This window comes from Elephas maximus, chromosome 16 (genome assembly GCF_024166365.1).
Source record: "Elephas maximus indicus isolate mEleMax1 chromosome 16, mEleMax1 primary haplotype, whole genome shotgun sequence".
Taxonomy (NCBI): Eukaryota; Metazoa; Chordata; class Mammalia; order Proboscidea; family Elephantidae; genus Elephas; species Elephas maximus.
Window position 1 is genome coordinate 19765534 of NC_064834.1, and position 23639 is coordinate 19789172.

Consider the following 23639-nt stretch of genomic DNA (forward strand, 5'->3'; position numbering starts at 1 on the left):
AGGAGGGGGAGGGAGGACAAGGAGCAAACCTGTTGCTGTTGTGTCAGTTCTGACTCATGGTGACTCCATGTGTTACAGAGTAGAACTGGTCCATAGGGTTTTCTTGGCTGTAATCTTTATGGAATCAGATCCTTTCTTTCCCAGTGCTGCTAGGTAGGTTTGAACCACCAAACTTCAGGTTTGTAGATAAGTGCAAACCATTTGTGCCACCCAAGGGCCTTAAGAACACTGGAAGAAAGGAATAAAAAGCAAACTTTATCTACAGCCTAACTGATGGCAAGTTTATATCTATCTTGTCTATCAATCATGTTTGTCAGTATACATATGATATATTCTTTGAAATGTTATATATATGTGTATATATATTTAATATGATAATGATTCCAGAAGCTGGACTATATGAAGAAGAACACAGCATCAGGATTGAAGGAAGTCTCATTAACAACCTACAATATGCAGATGACACAGCCTTGCTTCCTGAAATCAAAGAGGGCTTGAAGCACTTACTAATGAAGATGTATGACTACAGCCTTCCGTATGGATTACACCTCAACATAAAGAAAACAAAAAAATCCTCAAAACTGGACCAATAAGCGGCATCCTGATAAATGGAGAAAAGACTGAAGTTGTCAAGGATTTCATTTTACTTGGACCCACAATCAACACCCTTGGAAGCAGCAGTCAAGAAATCAAATGACATATTGCACAGGGCAAATCTACTGCAAAAGACTTCTTTAAAGTGTTAAAAAGCAAAGATGTTACTCTGAGGACTAAGGTGTGTCTGACCCAAGACAGGGTGTTCTCATTTGCCTCATATGCATGTGAAAGCTGGACAATGAATAAGGAAGACCAAAGAAGAATATGTCTTTGAATTATGGTGTTGGCAAAGAATATTGCTTATGCCATGGGTTGCCAGGAGAACAAATAAATTTGTCTTGGAAGAAGTATAGGCAGAATGCTCCTTAGAAGGGGTGATGGTGAGACTTCGTCTCACGTACTTTGGACATGTTATCAGGGGGACCAGTCAGGACATCATGCCTGGTAAGATAGTCATCAAAAAAGAGGAAGACCCTTCTCAAGATGGATGACACAGTGGCTGCAGCAATGGGCTCAAGCATAAAGAATGTGAGGATAGCGCAGGACCTGGCAGCGTTTTTTTCGTTGTACGTAGGGTCTCTAAGAGTCAGAACCAACTCAATGGCACCTAATAACAACTACGGCTGGGTATGAGGTTTTTTTTTTTTTTTTGCGAGAGGGGTGGAAATGTAAAATTGTGGTGATGATTGCACAATTCTGTAAATATACTATAAACCATTTAATTGTACACTTTAAACAGGCAAATTTTGTGGTATGTAACTTATATTTCAATTACCAGTTGCCCTTGAGTTGATTCGAACTCATGCGGACTTCATGTGTGTATACAGTTTTCAAGGCTGTGATCTTTTGGAAGTAGATTACCAGACCTTTCTTCCAAGGTGCCTCTGGGTGGGTTCGAGCCTCCAACCTTTTGGTTAGTAGTCAAGCGTTTAACCATTTGAGCCACCCAGGAACTCCGGCATTTCAATAAAGCTGTTATTAAAATAAGTTCAGAATTTCTGCCATTCAGTTGCACGATCTCTTCAGATTGACCCTGTGAGATACCCTCTTAATAGCACTTAAGGGTTTTACAATTAATGATGAGTTGTCATTTCAAAGTGCAATCAATACCCGTACCCGTTGAGTGATTCTGACTCATAGCAACCCTATAGAACTGCCCCATAGGGTTTCCAAAGAGCAACTGGTGGATTCGAACCACTGACCTTTTGGTTAGCAGCTGTTAACCACTATACCACCAGGGCTCCCAAAGTACAATAAGTGATACAAAAATGAATTCCAGTACAGGAGAGAGTAACTTACAGAAACAAGCAAGAGTGGTAAATACCCAGATAAATACCCTGACTGGGAATCACTCACGTGCGTCACAAAATAAATTCCTGATTCAATTCTTTATGAAACACCACCACCGAGAAACGCTAAGAAAATCCTGACCCTCTCCAGTATTTCATCTTTCCTTGACCAGCTCAACCACTCTTCGTTCGTGAAAAAAGTATTCTATTGCCCACCCAAGTCCTGTTTATATTATTCCTAATATTTCTTTCCTCTCTGCAGTGCCTCATCTATTTCTTTTTATCATTCATGACGCCTCTTCCCACAGTACTTTACAAATTTTCGAGGGCACCCTTCCTCCTTTACTCTATAATTACTCTAGCACCTGAAAAAAACAGCACTTTCACACCCTCGATCAAACAAAACCTGTTGTCCATGAGTCAATTCCAACTCACAGTGACTTTATAAGACAAAGTAGAGTTGCCCATCAGGTTATCCAAAGCTGTCATCTTTATGGAAGCAGACTGCCACATCTTTCTCTCCAGGAGCAGCTGGTGGGTTTGAACTGTCCACCTTTCGGTTAGCAGCTGAGCGGTTAACCACCTGAGCCACCAGAGCTCCCTTTTCACACCCTAGCGAGCCCCAATTCAATAAGGCGAGAGTGTGGTTCAGGCGAATACCGCCAGTGAGAATGAATATAAGAATACTTTTATCGCTCTCAATCGTTAGATTCTTGGAGGCATTTTTTCCTGAGCAATATTAAATCTTTCAACTGTCACAACGTCTTTTAAGAAATCTCTTGCTTCACCTCATAAGGTGAGTTCTGACGGGGGACCTTACCTGGCATAAACAGCTGTGGAACTCCAATGGCTAAAGAATGTTCTGGTTGGGGCTCCCGGCCCCTCACCTCTCTTTTTGAGGGCAGAGAATGCTGCCGTGGCTTTCCCTTCCTGGGCTTGCCCATCCTGCTAATTTTAGGCTGCTTCCTCATGCTGGCTGCCTTGGGTATCAGCATGTGGCTCTCCTCTGAGGAGCTATTTTCTCCTTTGAGCCTCACTTGTTTGTTTCCAACTTCTCTCCCTTCTCCGCCCCTCCCCACCTCTGTGAGGTTGACCTAGTGCATAGCAATAAAGTACCTTTGAGAATTATCATCACTCTGACCTGCATTTATTCCTGAATCTAGAGACCACAGCAAACTTTTAACATTAGATTTTAATTGCAATTTCCAGTAGCCAAAATTTCCAAATCATTTATCTAACAAGTATTTATTAGATTCTTACTATGGATAAGGTATTTTCCTGGGTCATACCCTAAATCACAGGTAAAAATGATAAACAAACCACCAAGACAGCAGCACTGGGAGCAGAGCACATCCTTTGGACCTGAGGTTTCTCTGCTGAAATGCTCCCAGATAAAGAGAAGACTGATGACAAGGACTTCTCCAAGGCCGACAGAAAAGAGAAAGCCTTACCCTGGAGCTGACATCCTGAATTTGGACTTCTAGCCTACCAGGCTGTGAGAAAATAAATTTCACTTTGTTAAAGCCAAAAAAAAAAAAAAAAGATAAAGCAGACTTGTATTTCACTGATAAAATCTTGATGACAAAGATTTATTAAATTTCTGCTATGTTCTGTGCTCTGTTAAAATCTGAGAGTATAAAAATCACTAAGCAAAGGCCTTGTCCTCAAAGAGTTCACAAGATATTCCAAGATACATAGAGATAGATACAAAGAGGCATGGGGTTATAAAGTGCTGTTGAGATTCAGTTTTCAGGGAATGAATGGATTTACTCATTCTGTTAATCAGTAAAATTGGGTTTGCGATTATTCTATGAACAGAGTACTCTGCTGGGCACTGGAGAGAATAAATAAAAGTACAACACAGGTTCCTCCCTTACAAAGATTTTACAATCTAAACAAGGAACCATTGCTCAATTGACAGATATTTAATGGATGCTTTTTTTTACTATACACATCTTCCTCATCAAGTGTTTTCTTTTTCCCTAGAGGTGCTGCTTTGGAAGATTTATTAACAATTTGTTTCTTATATTTTATTCATCAAAGACAAAAATTTTGCCAATTAGAGCTTCTGACCAATATGAAACAATTAGTATTCATTCATTCTTGCCGGTGGAAAGGTGAAAAGATCCAAGTACCTGTCCTTGAGCCCACTGTTGAATGAAGGAGAAGACAGATACTTTAAGCGATTTTGTTTTAATGGGTCAAGGTCTATAGCAGAGGATGGCAGCAGAGAGGCGGTGTCTCCTGTCACAGAGGGCAATTCTTCATAAAGACGGTGTGCCTGACCTGAGCTGAGTCTTAAAATATGATACTCTAAGTTGAAGGAGCAACGGGAAAATAGAGAGGTGTGAGTGTATTTCATAGCTTATAAAACAAGGACATGGTGTCCTCGGGGGGATGTGGCAGGGACGAGTTTGCAGAGGACTTTGAATGCCTAAATATTTTAAAGAGATATAATCAAATCTGGATTTCAGAAAGATCTCCCCAGTGACTGTGTTGATGGACCAAAGGTCCAATATTACATGAAGTCCATAGGCTGCAACAGAAATGCAAGCTGGAATTGATGATGGCCTGTACTGAGGCTGTGATGGGAGACATGAAGGTTGAAATGATTACAGCCAAGAGCAAAGAAATATTGCATCTTCATATATTATTGGCATAAGCAAACAAATTGCCTATTAACTTAAAAAAGATATAAGCTTGCAAGTGCAACAGACAATATGGAAATGCTGTGCAGCATTCTCAAGGCATTTTTTAATATCACCCTGAGCACTTTTCTATTCTGTGGAGCCAGAGGAGTAAGAAGGCTGGAGAAGCCATTCTGGGTGTTGAAAGCACAAGCGACGACTGGCAATATAACAAGATACATCTGAACACACTCAACTTAAGATTTTTATCCAACCTGAACAGAGTAAGACTGAGCACATCCATCATTTATTTACATCTTGGATAATTGCCCCTGTAAGGTTTATGGTTTGGGCATATCTTCCACATGACATGACTAAGCTCCCCAATACTTGGAAAGAGGTACTTAACACCTTGTTGAATAAAAATAAGTTACGAAACTCTGAGATTCCATTTGGGTAAATTACATTGACCTCTATGTGTTTACAATGTATTTTGGAATATCGAAAAACATTAGAATGGTGTTCAATAAAATGTTAGCAGTATATATTTCTTGGGGGTGGCATTTCTGATAGTTACTTGGTTCTTTGTATTTTACTGAATTGTTTAAATGACTTAATGATTAGCATTAATATTTTTAAACAAAATCTATTTTAATTTTGAAAAATGGGAGTGCCTCATATTAAACAAATTTAAATTTAAAACAGAAGAGTTTTACATTACTTAAACCACCGCGCCATTGGTGACTAAATTGGAGAATGATCAGATGTTTCACCCTTATATTAATCGAGTAATTATATTCTCTGGCTATGCAGTTCTTTAAAAATAAAGATGTTCTCAACACTAAGAATAATCCTAATGTCCACCATTCCACAGGATTTCTATTTTACTGTCAGCGCTTGTGAATGGGAGCAGTTTGAAAGCTGCTTTTTGGAAATTAGCTTGCTGGGTAAAGCTTTCTCTTAAAGATTGAACAGATGAAGTTATTTGTTGAAAGTGAACAGCAGCAAAATTTCAATTCACCTCCTAAGATCCCTATATTTACAAAAAGTAATTTTTCTCCTTTGGCTTTTTTTTTTTGGCATTTTTTTGGGCAAGCATATCTGTCATTTTAATACGTTTAAACTGTATTTAGGAAACATGGAGGTGGCACCTATAATTTGTCTTCTAGGAACACTCTGTCCTTACTAGTCACTACCGCCTAACTGTTACTTTAGGCTATCAGATCTTACATTGAGATTATAAGAACACATTTTTCAAACTCTAATGAAAATCTGTTCATAAAAATGTCGGTGTTTTATGTATTTCTGGGTGTCAACTGTTATGACAATCTTTTTCATTCTTACAAAAGAACCTGAGCAGCAGTACATATTTTTTAAAGTTCACAATCACTGTGTATAAAAGTTATCTGTATGCTGAAGGCAACTAACAACTGGTTCTACAGTACAGTAAACATAGGGAGTTCTGAAGGATTCTTTTCCCCCCAAGCTTTTCCTTCTCCTTACCTTTGTGATTCTCTGTGCTGCTTACATAAGATTTTTAACGCTTAATTAAGAATCTGAAATGTGTTGTCAGTTCCCCTTACAGTGATAAACAAGTAAGATGCTCAGCAAGGCTGTTCTGTTTATAATCTTTCTTTGAAAGCTATTAATACAATTGATAAAATATTCATGCTGTGGCTAATTTCTACTCAAAGGAGCAGTACTGTTAATTTGATAAAGACCTGCAGTTACAATTTGTTTTAGTCCTGATCCTATTTGGGGGAAGTGAGGCATTACATTTAGCAAAAAAAAAAAGTGTGTGTATGTGTATAAATTTCTACTCTGTCCCATAGGGTTGTTATGAGTCAGAATCAACTCAATGACAAAGGTGCTTTTTTTTTTTTAATGTGTATAAATAATCTCAACATTTTTCCATATTCAGGAGAGTAAACGTGTCCTTTGACTTATTGCTGATTTAGGTTATAATGGGACCTGGCAGAAGGAATAAAATAAAGCTGCCTTTCCAGATTTCATATTTCTAACAGCTAAATTAGAACTCTGCAACCTTAAATATCCTTACAAGGGCTTTTGAAATACAGCAACAAAAGAGTTCAATACGCTACCCAAAAAGCATGGCTGATTTCTTTCTGCTTTCTTTAAAATAAAAACACATAGACTTAAAACATTTTAGATCTTACACTTCATACTGTATTACTCTGGCAATGCTCACTATTAATTAGAAATCACGGGATCTTCATCATGTGAAAGCTGTGGGATAAAGTTAATATTAAAGCCTCGGTTATCACAAAAGTTGAATTAAAAAAAACTTTTATTCTTTACTGCCACACATATACAAAACAGGGCACTCTGAGTACTTTGTTCAGAAAGAGTATTACCTGTAGTAATTGCGCTGTAATTTCAAATGTATGAACACATCCCCACATACTGGTCAAGGGCCACATTACATGTGATTTTTCAACCTTATGCCTGTTTGAATGTCAGTTGAATTACTATAATTAGAGGAGGGAAATCAAACACAAAGAAATCCAAGAGTTTTAAAAAGAAAGCATTTTAAAAATATCTCTGGTATTCATAATATATACATAATTGTTTCACACAGGGATACTGAGAAGAAAATTAAAGCCGGAATGTAAATTTGGAGCAGGAAAAGAGGTTGAGGATAATTGCAAGGGTGAAAGTTGAGCAGGATTCCTGTAATACATACCCAGAATTACTATCCTTTACGTTGGAGATTAAATGGCATATACCATAACATGTAATAAGATCAACAAAGTTTTGCTTGCATCCATTAAAAAGATCCACAGTTTCCTCTGGTATTCCTTATTTAAGCAGCAGATGAAAGTTTTTTCTTCCATGTCACTCATTTCTGGGCTAGTCCCATATTGATCCAGGGTAATAGAAAAAGGGTTTTATAATAACGTAATTCAAAAAGAAACACACTCTTGATTTTTCAAATTTAAGGTCAAAGCAGAACACTTGATTGTTCCCAGCCAAAACCTGTCTTCCTACTTTCCTCACCATCCATCCATATCTTTGTAAAAGTCCTCACCATTCAAAAAATGGTCAGAAATATACCAGTGGCCCAGCATCCTGTCTTTTCTCTGTTGTTGTTAGGTGCTGTCAAGTCAGTTCCGACTCCTAGCAACCTACGTAAAACTGAATTAAATGCTGCCCGGTCTTGCACAATTGTGAGGATGATTGAGCCTATCATTGCAGAAACTATATCAATCCATCTCGTTGAGGGCTGCTGACCCTCTACTAAGCGTGATATCCTTCTCCAGGGACTGGTCCATCCTGACAACATGTCCAAAGTACATGAGATAAAGTCTCACCATCCTCACTTCCTTCTAAGGAGCATTCTCACTGTACTTTTTCCAAGACAGATTTGTTTGTCTGGCAGTCCATGGTATATGCAATATTCTTCACCAACATCAGAGTACAAAGGCATCAATTCCTCCATCTTCCTTATTCATTGTCCAGCTTTAGCATGCATATAAGGTGACTGAAAATATCACAGCTTGGGTCAGGTGCACTTCAGTCCACAAAGTGACAAATTTGCTTTTTAACACTTTAAAGAGGTCTTCTGCAGCAGATTTGCCCAACCGAACATGTCATTTGATTTCTTGATTGCTACTTCCATGGGCATTGATTGTAGATACAAATAAAATTAAATCCTTGACTTCAATCTTCTCTTTATCATGTTTCTTCTTGGTTCAGTTGTGAGGATTTTTGTTTCCGTTATATTGAGGTGTAATCCATATAGAAGTTTGTACTGTTTGATCTTAAACAGTAAGTGCTTCAAGTCCTCTTCTCTTTCATCTGCACATTACAGGTTGTTAATGAGTCTTCTTCCAGTTCTGATGCTGTGTTCTTCATATAGTCCAGCTTCTGAAATTATTTGCTCAGCATAAAGGATGAATAAGTACGGTGAAAGGATACAACTGACACACACCTTTTCTGATTTTAAGCCACGCAGTATCCCCTTGTCCTGTTCGAACAACTGCCTCTTGGTCTATGTACAGGTTCCTCATGAGCAGAATTAAGTGTTCTGGAATTTCCATTCTTTGTAATGTTAACCGTAATTTGTTATGATCTACACAGTCAAATGCCTTTGCACAGTCAATTAAACCGAGGTAAACATCTTTCTGGTATGCCCTGCTTCCAGGCAAGATCCATCTGACATCAGCAACGGTATTCCTTGTTCTGTATCCTTTTCTGAATTCAGCTTTAATTTCTAGCAGTTCTCTGTCAATGTACTGCTGCAACCACTTTTATCTTCAGCAAAATTTTACTTGCACGTGATATTAATGATATTATTCAATAATTTCCACATTCTGTTGGATCATCTTTCTTTGGGATGGGCACAAATACGGATCTCTTCCTGTTGGTTGGCCCCGTAGCTGTCTTCCAAAATTTCTTGGCATAGATGACTGACTACTTCTAGCACTGCATCTGTTTGTTGAAACATCTCAATTGGTACTCTGTCAATTCCTGGAGCCTTGTTTTTCGCTAATGATTTCAGTGCAGCTTGGGTTTCTTCCTTCAGTACCATCGATTCTTACCATATGCTACCTCCTGAAATGACTGAACACTGACCAATTCTTTTTGGTATAGTGACTCTATGTATTCCTTCTATCTTTTTTTTGATGCTTTCTGTGTCGCTCAATATTTTGCCCATAGAATCCTTCAATATTGCAACTCTAGGCTTGAATTTTCTCTTCAGTTCTTTCAGCCTGAAAAAGACCAAGTGTGTCTTTCCCTTTTGCTTTTCTAACTCCACGTCCTTGTGTTTTGAATCTACCTTCTTCACTTCATCTCCATCACTACCACCTAGTATTCACCAATGTTATCTCCCACTTGGATTATTGCAAAAGGCTCCTAAATAATCTAATTTCCTCCGCTCTTGCCTTAGTCTAATTCAGCAATCCTGCCCAGTTATCATTTCCTTAACAAATATGACCACTCCTTGGCTCCTCCTACTTTAAAACCTGCAATGGTTAATTTTATGTGTCAACTTGGCTATGCTATAGTGCCCAATTGCTTGGTCAAACACTTATCTCCTTGCTGTTATGAAGTAGTTAAATGTGATTAAGTCAGCCGGCCTTAAGATTACCTTCCCTAATGTGAGTGGGCCTCAAACACTCAGTTGGAGGCCTTAAGAGCAGAAAAGGACTTTCTGTACTGTGTATTCTGCCTTCAGACTGCAAATAGACATTTTGCCAGAACTCTCTTCTTTTCACTTTTTCCACTGCCTGCTATGGATTTTGGAACATAAGCCCGCAGAAATCTCCAGCCTGACCTACAGATTTTGGACTTGCCAGCCCCCTGCAACTGTGTGAGTCAATTCCTTAAAATAAATCTCTCTCATACATATATATGTACATATGAGAGATATGCGAGAGAGAGATCACTGGTTCTGTTTCTCTAGAAGACCCTGATTAAGAAAAAACCCTTGGAATCTAACGAAGCTACTTAATGTTCCCTGCACGATCTACATTGGCCTGATCCAGCCTCTGCCTGTCTCCAAACATATCTAGTACCACTGCTCCATGTACACAAATTTTCTTGCATTTCCTGGAACATGCCAAGTTCTTCCCTGCCTCAAGGGCTTTGCTTTGTTCCCTCCACCTGGAATGTTTTCTCATCCTTTTCTTCTCAGGGCTAGATCCTTCTCTTTCTTTAGTGTTCAGTTTTAACAGCAGATACTCCATTGAGGCCTTTGCTACCCATCCTATTTCAATGTCTCCCTCTATTATTCTCCATCTCTACCTCCCTTTTTTTCCCCTTTAGTATTTATTACAGGTTGCAATTTTTTTATTTGCCTGCATAAGAAAATCTCTCTCTCCTACTGGTAGCACGTAGTAGGTGCTCGATAAACATGTGTTGAATACATCTTATAAAAGATCTGACTGCCTTGTGTACATTTCAGGTTGAAGCCATAATGCTAGGCCAAAGGCCAAGGAAAATGGATGAGTGTGGAAATAGGTGGAGCAGAGGGATTTAAGACTACGGGTTTGAGCATTACTATTATTTTTTTTTTCCAGAAATGAAAATAATAGGTGAAAAAAATTTTACTCTTGTTCTAAATTAAAATTACTGATGATGCAGAATACCTTCTCAATTTTTTTTTACTACTTGTAGTTAAAGAGATAATACTAGTAATAAGAAAAGCTATTTACAAAACACTTGCCACATAAAAGGTACCATACATGTTATCTTATTCATCCTTACAACTACCCAGTGAAATACAGAATACTATCACTACCAATTACAGAAATTGAGACTAAGAAGTTAATTTTCTGTAAATCATACAGTCAGTAAGTTTCTGTGTGTATTATAGGCAGATTGAGGGACAGTGGTTTGAGGTGGGCTGCAAGGTTCAGGCTCCGGATCCAGAAGCCATACCAACATCTTGTGTTGCTTTTATACAACAAATTTACATTATCCAAACAACCCTGTGATCCTATACTTGTTTCACTTTCAAGATGACCACTGGCTATTTTTCAAGATCTTACACCACAGACTTTATAGGGTTATAAGGTCAAAAGGAACATCCACAGATGTCCATTCTACCTTCTACAAGCAAGACCTATTTTTAAAAATATTCCAGATTTAGATGCTGCACGTGGCAGAAACAGCTGTCCACCAGCTCTTCCTTCCAGCCTCTGGGAACTCAGAGAGGAATTAATTTCCCAGCCTTCCTGCATGTACATGTGCAGTTTTTGTTAATGTTATGGATGCAGAAGTGATATGTGGCATCTAATACAAGAGTTTTTAAGGGGCTCTGTCTGCCCAACTCCCCCCCACTCCAACCCCAAGGCCCTTGGAAATCAGTTCTCATTCTTTAGGGAAACACACTTGGGAGTGTTAAAAACCCAAGAAACCAAAACAGTTATGTAGGTTTCCGACTCATAGTGACCCCATACTGCCCTGCTGGGTTTCCAAGGGGCAGCTGGTGGATTTGAACTGCTAACATTTGGTAAGCCAATGAGTTCTTAAGCACTATGCCATCAGGGCTCCTGGGATTGTTAAAGAGGTAAGAAATACACTTCTATTATGTTAAGCCACCCAAATGTTAGTGTTTATTTGCTGCAGTATCAAGTGCCTATCTTAAAGTTCCTGAAGACCACCCCCCCCAAAAAATTCCTGATTCCCATAACTTCCCCCTTAATGATATATTCTGAGGCCTGGTGGCACCGTGCTTAAGAGCTTGGCTACTAACCAAAAGGCTGGCAGTTCCAATCCATCAGCCACTCCTCGGAAACCCTATGGGGCAGTTCTATTCTGTTCTATAGGGTCGTTATGAGTCGGAATTGGATGGCAGTGGGTTTGGGTTTTTTTTTTTTTTCCTGAGGCATCAAGTCCTTAAGGTCAAGAAACAACAAACAAAAGTCCTACAAGGGCAATGAAGCTTTCAAAATAAGAATAAAGGATTTTTTGTGCATTTCCACCACTCCCAATACTGAAATTATCCTTTCTTTGCTTACACATCTTGTAATTTTTACTCTTATCTGTGTGCCATATTTTTAAGTATTCTAGCACGAACTCTTCCTAATCTGAAATATAATTTCCAATAAGAGATAAACACGGCCTACTGTGGAATTCCTTCTAGATTCTCAACATTCACCCTGAAGTCCAGGTTCTAGCAAATTCTAAGGTGGAATTTCCAAAGTTCCTTGTCTTAAGTTTTTCAGTTTTTAAGTTCAGACTGGACTAGGGAACCCGGATTTCCTTTTTTTTTGAAGCAGGGAGTATAGTCACGCGCATTACTTAATTTTCTCGGAATGAAGAATGCCCGCAGTTAAAATTTATCTTCTAAGAAGTGCAGAAAGTGATGGGAACCATAACCATCTCAGTAGCCCAAAGAGGTGCTGATGGCGTTTAACGTGAGTAACTTCAGTCATTGACATCAAGAGACCGCGTATCCTCAGAATAGCGTCAGTTAAGGATAAGAGATAAGAGGTTTCGCTGTCTTCATACTTGTGATATTTCACCTCCTACTTCGAATTCTCCTTGGAAAAAGGCCAAATAAGATGAAAACACCGGAACCTACGAGCAGAAAGACATCAAACCAAAAAACGAAGATATTTCTTCATTAAAAGACCCTTGTGCACACGGAAGCGCTGTTACCAAACCCGGCGATACCTCTTCGCCTTCCGTATCTCTTCACAAACTCCAACTCCTCCATCCTGCGTCTGGCTTTTCTCAAAGCAACGCAAAGCGGCATAAAGCGCAGGCGCGTCGATTCCCAGGCCCGGGAGGGTTCCGGCGCAGGCGCGCGGGGCGGGAAGTGGGCGGGCTCGGGCGCGTGCTCCGCGGCCCACTTCCGGCCGGCCCCTCCCCCTCCCCCGCGTAGCCACCTCCCCGTCTCCGTTCTCCTCCCCAGCCTCTCCCCTAACTCTCCCCGCCCCTCGCGCTCTCCGCCCGGCTCGCCTCCCGCCCTTCCCCTCCCGCTCCATCCGGGTCGCAGACGGCTTGTCTCTGGACTGGACAGCAGTGGCGGCTGCTTTCCTCTGAGGAGCCCGGTAAAGTTTCACAGAGGCCAGAGAGGGGAGCAGCGGAGCAGCGGCACCGACGCCGGAGGAGCCCTGGCGATCGCCGCCACCGGCTGAAGGAGGAGGGTCCAGGAGCTGGAGACCTGCCTCAGCTGCCGCGCTCCTCGCTGCCGCGCCGCCTCGCTTTCTGGGGAGGGGCCGCCCCGCGTCGCCCTGGGCTCCCCTTGCCCGAGGCCCGGGTGAGTCGTTGCCCCGGTGGGTTCGGGGGTGTGTGACGGCGTCAGGGAGGGGGCAGGCCGGGCTGGGCGGAGACAGGCCGGCCTGGCGCAGGGCGCTCTCTGGGCGCTTCCTCGGTGGGGGCGGGGGCGAGGGCAGTGTCGGGGCGCCCGGGGCTGAGGGCTGGAATGTCGCACCTCCCCAGGGAAGGGCCTCCCCGGAGCGGAGGGCCGCCGGGGCTGCCGAGCCTCGTCCGCCGGCCTCTGCGGCTGCTGCGGGCGGACGGCTGCCGCGGTTGTGGTTGTGGTTGTGGTTGTGGTCGGCCCGCGAGGTGCTGGGTGTGTGCGGATGGTTTCTCTCCCCGGGTCCCGGGGAGCTGATCCGGGTGGCTGTTCGGGGAGGGTTCGGAATAAACTGCTTCTCACTCCCCTACCTGTTGCTGGCGTAAGGACGCCTTTCCCATGCCCCTTCTGCTGACTTTTTAAAGAAAAAGGGTGGCTAAAACTCCTGCGCTGAAATCGGGGGGTCTTTTCCTCTCTTCTCTTAAAAATAAAAAAAATAAACGAGAAGACAGTGAGGAACTCTGGGCAACTACCGAGTTGCCCCCCAAATAATGAAGTCAAACTTCACTCAGTGGATAGGAGGTGGAATGGGACAGCTTCAGTACTTGCTAGCCGAGAACGTAGGACAATTGGATTTTGAAACTTCGCAGGTTCTCTATAAGGAATGTGGGTGACTACATCAGGAATAAGGCTGACTTCCTGTAATGATGTTATTTAATAACGCGATGTGTTTAAAATCTATGTAGATTTAGATGGAGTGGATTGTGATATCTTTACAAGCAAAGACATTTTCAGTCAACGTGCTGGAAAGTTCTACAGATTTCGCCACCCAAACTGTCAATGTCCCAACCCCCATTGCTATTTGTGATACATCAGCAGTGCTGGGGTTATTTGCAGGCTTTTTCCATCTTCTAATAATTGTCCCAGAGGCATAGGTTGATAGATGCAGATTGCCCAAAGGAAAAATTTCAGTCGTAGTTACCACACATAGTAGAAAATGTTGAATTTGGGGGAAGTCTTAATTTTTTATTGTACTTTAGATGAAAGTTTGCAGAACAAACTAGTTTCTCATTAAACAGTACACACATTGTCCTGTGACATTGGTTAACAACCCCACCACATGTCAACACTCTCCCTTCTTAACCTTGGTGGTGGTGATGGTGGTGGGGGAGGGGAATCTTGATATTTAAACTGCATTTTTTTCTATGATTATCTTTAGTTATATACATTTAGTTTTAAAATTAAATTTATAGTATGGTTGGAATGTTACTTGTTTTGATTTTTAAAGTATATTTGGAGACGATTGTCTTAACATCATGGCATAATTTCCTCTACTGCCTACTAAGGCAAAATTAGTGTAAATATCTAGAAGAGTCATTTAAATCGTGGGAAACTTACAGTTTTCGTTATTGGTTTTATTTCTGTTACAGATCAGAGCTTCAGTTTTCTCTTGATGTGGAGGTAGGTATTAGAAAGTTTAATCATGCCATGATTTGAGAGAGATTGCAAGGTTGTATTTTTCTGCAGTTGCCTAAATTGTTCACTGTGTATATAGTTGACTTTTTTGGGTGGAAAAATATGTCATTTCGTGCGCCTACTGGAATTAAAGCAAAAAGCAAAAAATATGGGATTAATTTAATCAAGATACTTAGCATTTCCATTAGTTTAGACTATCACAAGGTAATAAAGTCAAAACTAGGTAATATGTTTTTAATTGTGAAAAGAATCATGGAGAATGGCTGTATTTTCCCTAAACATTTCTATATGATGCATTTAAAAAATACAAGCGGTTGGCTTTTGAAACTTAATGGTACCTATGTAGCATATTATAAACTAGCCTGAATGTTTCCTTTATAGCGATTATTGTAGGCTAGCACTTGAAAGGGCAATTATATATCATGTTTCTTTTGAAGTCATACTAACTTTTTTCCTCTCCCCAGACATAGGGTTACCTCCAACTTTCCCGTGTCTCAGAAGGGAGTTTTTTATTGAAACTGGAAGACCTAAAGAAATTGAAGAATGTTGTGTTGGGGAAATGCATCCTTTGGACAGCTAGGCTTGGGTGGAATTGATGAAGAAATTGTATTAGAGCCCAGAAAAAGTGACTTTTTTATAAATAAAAAGGTCCGAGATGTAGGATGTGGACTCAGGCATACTGTGTTTGTTCTGGATGATGGAACAGTGTACACATGTGGATGTAATGATCTAGGACAACTGGGTCATGAAAAATCTAGAAAGAAACCAGGTAAGTTGAAAAAGAAATTTTATGTTGCTGTTTATAATTATAATATCATTTAATTTTGAAGTGTCATAGAATTTCTCTAGTCCTAAACCCATATTCTTTATCAAGCTTTAAAAGCAAACTAGGAATTAAATAGGTTCTTTACATTTGCAAGCTTCTAAGTATTTTAATTAGTTTTTTTAACTACTGCTTTTATAAATATTTATTGTATGAGGCTTTAGTTTTAGAACATAATTATGGTAATGTAAAACAATGATGAAAGAAAGCCTGCAGCGTATAGATTGTCTTTGGTGTGGAGAATATAGGTATATAGTGTGTCTGTCCTCTTTAGTAAAAATCCCATTCAGCCACTTTGAGCATATTCTAAGTGCACAGTTTACTCTGTTGTTTTCCATACATCAGAAAGAAAAAAAAAGGTGAAAGATTTTTATTTTCAGTTACTTGCTTAGAATATATGTTAATTCTTCTATCGCCCCCCCCCCATCGTTGTATTTTAAATACATAATTTTATTTGGCTTTGTTGGAAATACCTTTTATTCCCCTAATCACTACTCCCAGGTAGCAACAATAGCTATTAAAGGTTTTGTGAATAAGAAGTATCCTGATTTTGTAGTAGCCTTACAAGCCAAATTTAAAACGATTTGTAGGGTAATGAGAATTTTGAGGAATTTAGTCACATTTCATGTTCTGTTTTCCTGGATACACTGTTTTAAAATCAGATATTACCATTTTTTGGAATATCATCCTTATGTGAATTTTGCTTTCAATTGTAACTAGAACTTAATATCTTAAGGTGGTAAATTCAGATAAGACTGTGGCTATACTGACTTACAGTTCTCTTAACTTTAACAGTAATGGCACTTAAATATTTTCTGTGGCAGTTATTTTTTCTTTATCACTTCATTATTTAAGTGGCTTCTATTGTTAGTCTACTTTTGAGATGTTAATGTGGGTATAAAATAAAAAGGCATTAAATTAAGACATGTTTCATCTTTCACACTATCTCACCATCATGCCAAAAATCACTTTTCTAGCTTGTAAATACTGTGTAGTTTTCAGGCGTTCATTGTAGTTAGGATCTCAATCTCTTTTCTTCTGCCTTAGTTTGTAATTTAGTTTTTATTGGATTAATGACAGTAATGCTTACTACAGTAGATTTAATTATTGCAGGACTCAAGGCAAATGGTGGCTTTCATGTACTCTACCTCTCTAAGAATGTTTTATGGAATCCTATCTTTTTTTTTTTTTATTAGATTTGTATAATGTCAGCATTGAGGTCATGTTGGGGGAAATGCATGGTAGTTTATTGATATTCATTTGAATGATAGACCTCCTTTGGAGACAGAGACTTTTTTGCTTAGCTTTAAATGCTGCCTCAGGCTGAGATTTTCGTGACATTGGGACTGCTGCTCTTTGTACTTTAACACGTCCCACAGAAATAACTGAACATCTCTCTATATATTTTTACTATTGCTGAGAGGCAACAGAGCAGATAGCAAGTACAATGTCGGCATGTAGAAATTACCAATAGTTACTGAAATTTATTAAGGTTTAGAAATTTTAAATGTTATTAAATATCTGTTCCGTATCCAGGACAAAGGTAGATACTGCATTAGTAGTATAACGATTAGTGCCTGGAACAGCTTCTGCCTCTATAGGTAAGAGTCTAAAAACTTAACTAGCAAGAGAGGCTTCCTCTTGGTCGTGTTGACGTTGTGATGATTGCGTTGTGACACCTGTACCATCTTATTGATTCATCCTGGAAGCAATATTTGGTAATATAAAGTTGGGAGGATAGGTTCCCCTAACTTATGACACCTCTTTAGGATCGCCTCATTACTGGCCATGGCATACCACAGCCTGTGGAATAGAAAAGAAGTTGAGGGCTGAACTTTGTCTTTGAGAGATTTAGAGCATGGGTTGGGAGGTAAGGCATACATAAATGAGACAACTGAAGAAAATTGAAATTTGACATATACGTACTTTGAGCCTGGAGAATTTAAATTGTGGGAAATACCATTGTGGGCTAAAATTAAAGATTCCTGGGAGAAAATGAAGCCTTAAATTTAATTTAATCAGTGGTTACATAAATAGCCCAAAAATAAGTCTGGTGCTGCAATTTTTTAGTTTTGTGGGCGGGGGAGGGATGGATCCTGAGTGCCAGAAAAGCTTTTCATTACCGGAAGTCCAGGTTCAGTGGGGAAAACTAGAAGTTCAAGAACAGGTAGTTGCTCTGATAGAAAAGTCATAATTTAACCTTAGTCTTGTTTTAAGATGTTTGAGTGGTAAATTTTTAATCATGTTTTTAACAAAAATTATTTCTATTTGGAATAATTCTTTAACGATTTAAATGTGCTCCTTCCTCAAACCCTGTCCCCCCCCCTTTTTTAAATTTGTGAGTTTGCGGACTGAATTAGAAGACAAGGGGTTGTCAAATCATATTTAATTGGTAATTGGTAATTTTCTGGTAATTGAGCGAGTCTTTGTATTTCTAGGGCCGTATAATAACAGCTCATGTCATCTGAGCTTTAAACTTGTGGCAGACAGAAAGGAGGGATCTAAGAAATTGTTTCCTCAGAGAGATTGGTTTTATAAGCAGGCAAAATATTCTGTCTCTAAGAAGGAGTAAAAAAAGAAAGAGGTAGCCTCATTCATTGAAGATAAGTTGTCCTTGAGAATCATAATAATCTACGGAAGGACTTGGCCTTAAAACCCAAAGACCAAAACCCGCTACCGTCGAGTCGATTCCTACTCATAGCGACCCTATAGGACACGGTAGAACTGCCCCGTAGAGTTTCCAAGGAGCACCTGGCAGATTTGAACTGCTGACCTTTTGGTTACCAGCCGTAGCACCTAACCACTATGCCACCACTTGGCCTTCCAAACCAAAAACCAAACCCAGTGTCGTCGAGTCGATTCCGACTCATAGCGACCCTATAGGACAGAGTAGAACGGCCCCATAGAGTTTTCAGGGAGCGCCTGGCGGATTCGAACTGCCGACCCTTTGGTTAGCAGCTGTAGCACTTAACCACTACGCCACCAGGGTTTCCCCACTTGGCCTTAGACTATAGTAAATAGGTTTGACCTATAGTGTATTCAGAGAGAGTTTCCATTCTAGACTTTTGAAGTCCTTTGTTATACCAAGAGTGTAGATCATGTCCGTACTCATCTCTGCTCTCATGTGCGTATATATGTATGCCCCTTGCTATCAGTATTAGTTTTTCCTAAATCATTTCCAGGGGTGTGAACTTGTATTCATTTTCACGTATGTAGTTTTCCTTCATTAGAACTTTCTTAATACCTTTTTTTTTTTAAAAAGCTAGTGCCTCTCATTTTCTTAATTCATAGCTACCAGGTAAATATATTGTGTTTAATATGCTAGACTAGTCCATCTAAATGATTTGTTAGTTTTACTTCTACGCTTTCTTACAAAACTCATTTCTGAAGATTTTAAGATAACTTTATAGGAAGTATACTGTAATACTTACTGGTGGCATAGTGTTCAGCTACAGCTGCTAACCAAAGGGTCAGCAGTTCGAATCCACCAGGCGCTCCTTGGAAACCGTATGGGGCAGTTCTACTCTGTCTTATAGAGTCACTGTAGTGTTGGAATCGACTCAACGGCGACGAGTTTTTACTAACCGTATATCCAATAAGTATAATTTGGTGATTGTGGTCCATTTGTTTCATATTAGAAATGCTGAATTATTTTATGACCACAATTTGTAAATAATGTATAGTTCTGTTAAAAATGAGTGTGTTGATAGCTTTTTGTGTTTACAGAATTCTTTCACATAGATTATCTCATTTAGTCCTCACAGTCACCTTGTAAAGTAGCTATGGCAGCAAGTATTATAGTCCCCATTTTACAGATGAAAATGAAATTAAAAGAGTTTAAGAGAGGTCACTAGGCTAGCAAATGTTGAGAGACCATTCGAAATCCTGTGGTTTTACCATTATCCCACAAAGCTGTTCCCCTCCCATATTTAGAAGGCAGAGAAATATTTATTTACCAAGGAGGAAATAGTTTCCCATCAGTACTTTAATGTAATTCTGAGGGTTTAAAGAAAAGAAACTAAAAAATTTTATTTTATAACTACATGAAGACACCATGTTTTATGGTTTTCCCTCTTAATTTTGTGCATAAATTCAAAGAAAAGGCCATTTTAGGAAACTTATAAGAAGATTGAAAGTTCTTTTTTCAAGATACAGTATTGTACCAACATGAATTAAAAATTCAAATATATGTAGGTTTTTCTTGAACAGAAGACAGCGTGGTTAGCAAAGCCAGCAATAGGTAAAGTTTTGAATATTACATAAAATTTGTCATAGTTCATCCTCATCTCTTTCATAGAAGTTATGAAGATGATGTACATTGATTCTATGTTGTCTGTATCCCAAAATGATAAGATCTACTGTTGGTTCATTCTGATAAGCATTTTGGTTACATAGCAGTAATTACTTTCTTCCCTTTCTTTTCTTCGTTTTCTTACCTGTCTCTGAAAAACATAAAACTATAAATGATTTGTTCCTTAAAATACAGTTAAAATTAAAAATATATATATCAAAAATAAATATAAATATTAAGATAAAATTATTCACTTAGGGCAGATTAAAAATACTAAATTATGTATTTCTCATCGAAGTAAAGCATATAAGAACGAGGAAATAAGTGCCTAATTTTTATGATATTTCCTAAGGAAGAGAAAGATGTGAATGATATAAAGACTTGAAAAAAGTACCATTTTTTCGCACATAATGCACCCATGTAGATAACGTGTGTGGAACACACATATCACGCATAGCGCACTTAATGAAAATAACATGAGGGGATTGTGCAGTTGGCAAAAATAACGTGTGTTATTTGTGTAAAAATATGGCAAGTGCTTAGGTCAGGAGTGGATGCTTGCTTTGGATGCTTTACTTTGAGAAAGGTTAGTGCTCAAGAATCAGTGTCAAGGGTAGGAAAAAAAATCATAATGGAAACAGGTGCCTAATGTTAGATGTATAATAATACTTTACTTTGTGTAGGACCCTACATCTGAGGAATTTCAAGAACATTACACAATAACTCATGGTTCCTTTCAAAATGCTTGTGACACAATTTGCAAGAATTATCCTCATCTTAGGGGATAAATTTATGGAGAAATGGCAGCACAAGTTGGTAAGTAACTTGTCAAAACAGCAGATGACTGGTGAACAACTATAAATTGAGTCTGAAAGCTTGAGTCTACCAGTCTCCTACCCTATTCACTAAATTGTGCTTGTGTTTAGAATTATTTATAGTAATATCTTCTGTTTGAGGCAGATCAAACACTAATGCACAGATTATGTCTTTGCCATTTTATTTGATGGCCTCCTGAAGCAAATCATTATTTTACCAAGGTGTTTGCGTTGTCATGCCTCTTTGGTACATCGTAGTAATCCTGTACAGTGTGAAGAATATATAAACGAACAAAAACACACTATGGTAACACCCAGTCTTTCCTCTTTTATATACCATAATCTGTACCCCTTTGTTCTCTCACTGCTATGCTACACTACTATCCAAGGTCTGTACTAACTGACAAGCACAATTGATTTGGTGGCTGTCATTGGAACTGGGATTAGTTACGTTGACTCAAGTCCGCCATGTAACTTTCTGTAGGATGTCTTGGTTTGGCTTATAAAACACTTAACCCATAGAGAAGACAGCAATAGCTATAGGTGCCTGACCTGAGCACTCTGACATATGAAGGCTTCTTTTAAAGGGTATGGAACCAATGATTTTCTTTTTGTGCTTGAGATTTTAGTGTTTTTACCTGATTGAAAGTGAGCCACGTACTTTGCCTAAAAGAATGGGCGTATGGTAGATTTTGGTTTCACAGTTTGGACTGTTGCTAGATATTCTCGTTACATATGGTAGCCTAGGTGGTCTAGTTTCTGTCATCTTAGTAAGGATTCATAGAGTTTTATGTCCTGATATGTCATACAAATATATTGCTAAAGCTTATTTCTCACAAACCCCATGTAATTTTTAAATTACATTGAAGAAATAAAAGTTACTTCACAGATAATTTGCTTACAGCCAGAATGCTCCTTAGAAGCGAGGAAGGGGAGACTTTGTCTCATGTAGTTTGGACTTGTTATCAGGAGAGACTGGTCCCTGGAGAAGAACATCATAGTTGGTAAAATAGAGGGTCAGGGAAAGAGAAGAAGACCCTCAGTGAGATGGGTTGACATAGTGGCTGCTTTGATAGGCGCAAACGTAGCAATGATTATGAGGATGGCGCAGGACTGGACAGTGTTTCGTTCTGTTGTACATAGGGTCACTTTGATTCGGAACTGACTTGACGGCACCTAACAACACCCGGGTGTAGGAGTATCAGATACTTGGGATACGTAAAGAACACCTAATATAGAAAATGTATTCAAACATTGTTTGGGCTAGGATTGTGTCAGTGAGTAGAAAAGTGGGTAGCATTAATGAAACGATATTAAAGAGCTTGTGGTTTATCTCTTTTCAGCTCTTCTGGGTTTTTTTTCCATGTCGATGGAATAAAGAGGCCTTATTTTTATATCTTAATGAATAGTGGTAGTTACTTTACATGCAAGAAAAACCTGTGCTGTGTGTATGTATACAAAAATATTGAAGTTATTTTTGTTAAGGGGAACATGTCTTGAGTTTTGTTGGCTCATTTTTTAAACCATAATACTTTATTTACCTTGAATTACCCTTTTGTCTTTATTTCTAGTGTGGCAGGAATTTAGTTTAGCCTTTCTTGACCATAAAGAAAACATTCTAGAATCCTTTACTAATATGTTTTTCAGGTATTGTTTTAAAATATCCAAATTATTTCTTTGGCAATATCCATGTTTATTCTCGTTTCCCATTATTATTCTGAAATAAGAATACATTCTTAGTTTTTCATAATTGTTTTCTAGTTGTTAGAGAATTTGGGAAACACAAGAAGATGTAAATCCGCCATATGCTGTCATGCATAGATAAATACTATTGTCATATGGGCCTTTTTCTATGCTCTTGTGTTTCAGGTTATAAATCAGGAACATGTTCTTGTAGTTGACCTTTTTTCAATAATAGTTGAAAGATAATCGAATATTTTCCCATGTTTTTAAATATTGTTTAAGAACACTATTAATGATTATTTAACATTTTATCATTTGGATGTACGGAAATTTATATACATAGTCTCTTAATTTTTGGAGTTTTTTCCAGATTTTTTTGTTATAAGTAATGCTGCCACGAACGTATTACATCAATTTAATCTTTATTTGCGTCTCTGTTTGTCTCTTGGAAAAAAGAACGTCTTTAATTTTAGCAAACCTAGGAGGAATGATAATGGAATTTAATTTATTTTTCAAAAGTTTAAGCACAGTTGTACTTTACAAAGTTGATACGCTCAAGGTATTTTTAAGTAAAACATCTAAAAATGTGTTCATTTGACAAGCTTTTGACTAAGTATCATTAAAAAATTTAGTAGGGAAAAAAGTGTAACAGGGAAGATAAAACAAGTGCGCAAATAAATAGAAATGAATATAAAACATGCTAAGTATTATAAGATGCATAGAGTGCTGTGTAGAGATGGATAGTGTAACCATTTAGGATGAAGTGAATCATAGATGAGCTTTTGTGAGGGAAATAGCACATAAACTGGACGGGTAGGTAGTATTTCAAGGAGGAAAGAATAAAGAGTGCTTTTTAGGTAAAGCAGCTCAAATAGTGATAGTCAAGTTTGAAGCCTATTAAGGGAATACTACTCCAGTGAACTGAAATGTCTGAGAAAACTAACCAGGAAAATTAGAAAGGTAAATATTAAGGTCAGATTATAGAATTAAATCAGAGAGCTTGAATTTAATTTGATGAGTAACCACTGATAGTTTGGAATGGGAATTAATCAGGGATTTTTAGAAAGGAGGAGTTGGAGGGGAGAGATTTGGAGGCGAATTAGGTTTCGATGATAGTCCTGTAAAACAAGAAAAGAACAGGTAAATCAAGGAGAGATTAGGGAAGCCAAAAGGATGAACAGGTTTCGGTAACCAAATGGAAGTGAATGGTAATAGTAAAGGGAGGAACCAGGTGTAATCCTAGGTGGAATTCATTAATTAATAGA

At 38.7% G+C, this 23639-nt stretch overlaps 3 protein-coding genes across 8 annotated transcripts in view; 1 reads left to right on the forward strand and 2 right to left on the reverse strand.

The window, feature by feature from the left end:
* The window catches only part of MYPN (myopalladin), a 136515-nt gene extending 123668 nt beyond the window's left edge, over positions 1 to 12847 (reverse strand). For 2 of the 3 annotated variants that reach the window (XR_007513482.1, XR_007513483.1), the window contains exons 1-2: positions 7218 to 12847; positions 30 to 228 (exon numbers count right to left, since the gene is read on the reverse strand). The gene's annotated coding sequence lies outside the window, so the exon portion shown is untranslated. The remainder of the gene's footprint in view (positions 1 to 29; positions 229 to 7217) is intronic. The other variant, XM_049855664.1, reaches the window with a different exon arrangement.
* Positions 12848 to 12937: 90 nt separating this feature from the next.
* HERC4 (HECT and RLD domain containing E3 ubiquitin protein ligase 4) overlaps positions 12938 to 23639 on the forward strand; it is a 140426-nt gene continuing 129724 nt past the window's right edge. For 3 of the 4 annotated variants that reach the window (XR_007513508.1, XM_049855993.1, XM_049855994.1), the window contains exons 1-3: positions 12938 to 13247; positions 14717 to 14747; positions 15227 to 15531. Coding sequence is in view for 3 of the 4 variants with exons in the window: in XM_049855993.1 (XP_049711950.1) it covers positions 15306 to 15531 (226 nt within the window). In the remaining variant the exon portion in view is untranslated. Of the gene's footprint in view, positions 13248 to 14716; positions 14748 to 15226; positions 15532 to 20576; positions 20693 to 23639 lie in introns of those variants that run through there. The other variant, XM_049855995.1, reaches the window with a different exon arrangement.
* LOC126059974 (proline-rich protein 2-like) lies at positions 13047 to 14142 on the reverse strand. Its single transcript, XM_049856043.1, has 2 exons — positions 14074 to 14142; positions 13047 to 13766 (listed from the first exon to the last, which is right to left on the reverse strand). Exons 1-2 carry the CDS (start codon positions 14140 to 14142, stop codon positions 13047 to 13049), a joined length of 789 nt encoding a protein of 262 aa, XP_049712000.1.

Excerpts from the sequence above, each read along its gene's own strand:
- LOC126059974 (XM_049856043.1), bottom strand. The coding sequence starts at position 14,142 with ATGGGGGTTGGGACATTGACAGTTTGGGTGGCGAAATCTGTAGAACTT. Across the intron at positions 13,767-14,073 it reads CCAGCACGTTGACTGAAAAT|AGAAGAGAGGAAAAGACCCC; the intron begins GTCTTTGCTTGT and ends TTTATTTTTAAG.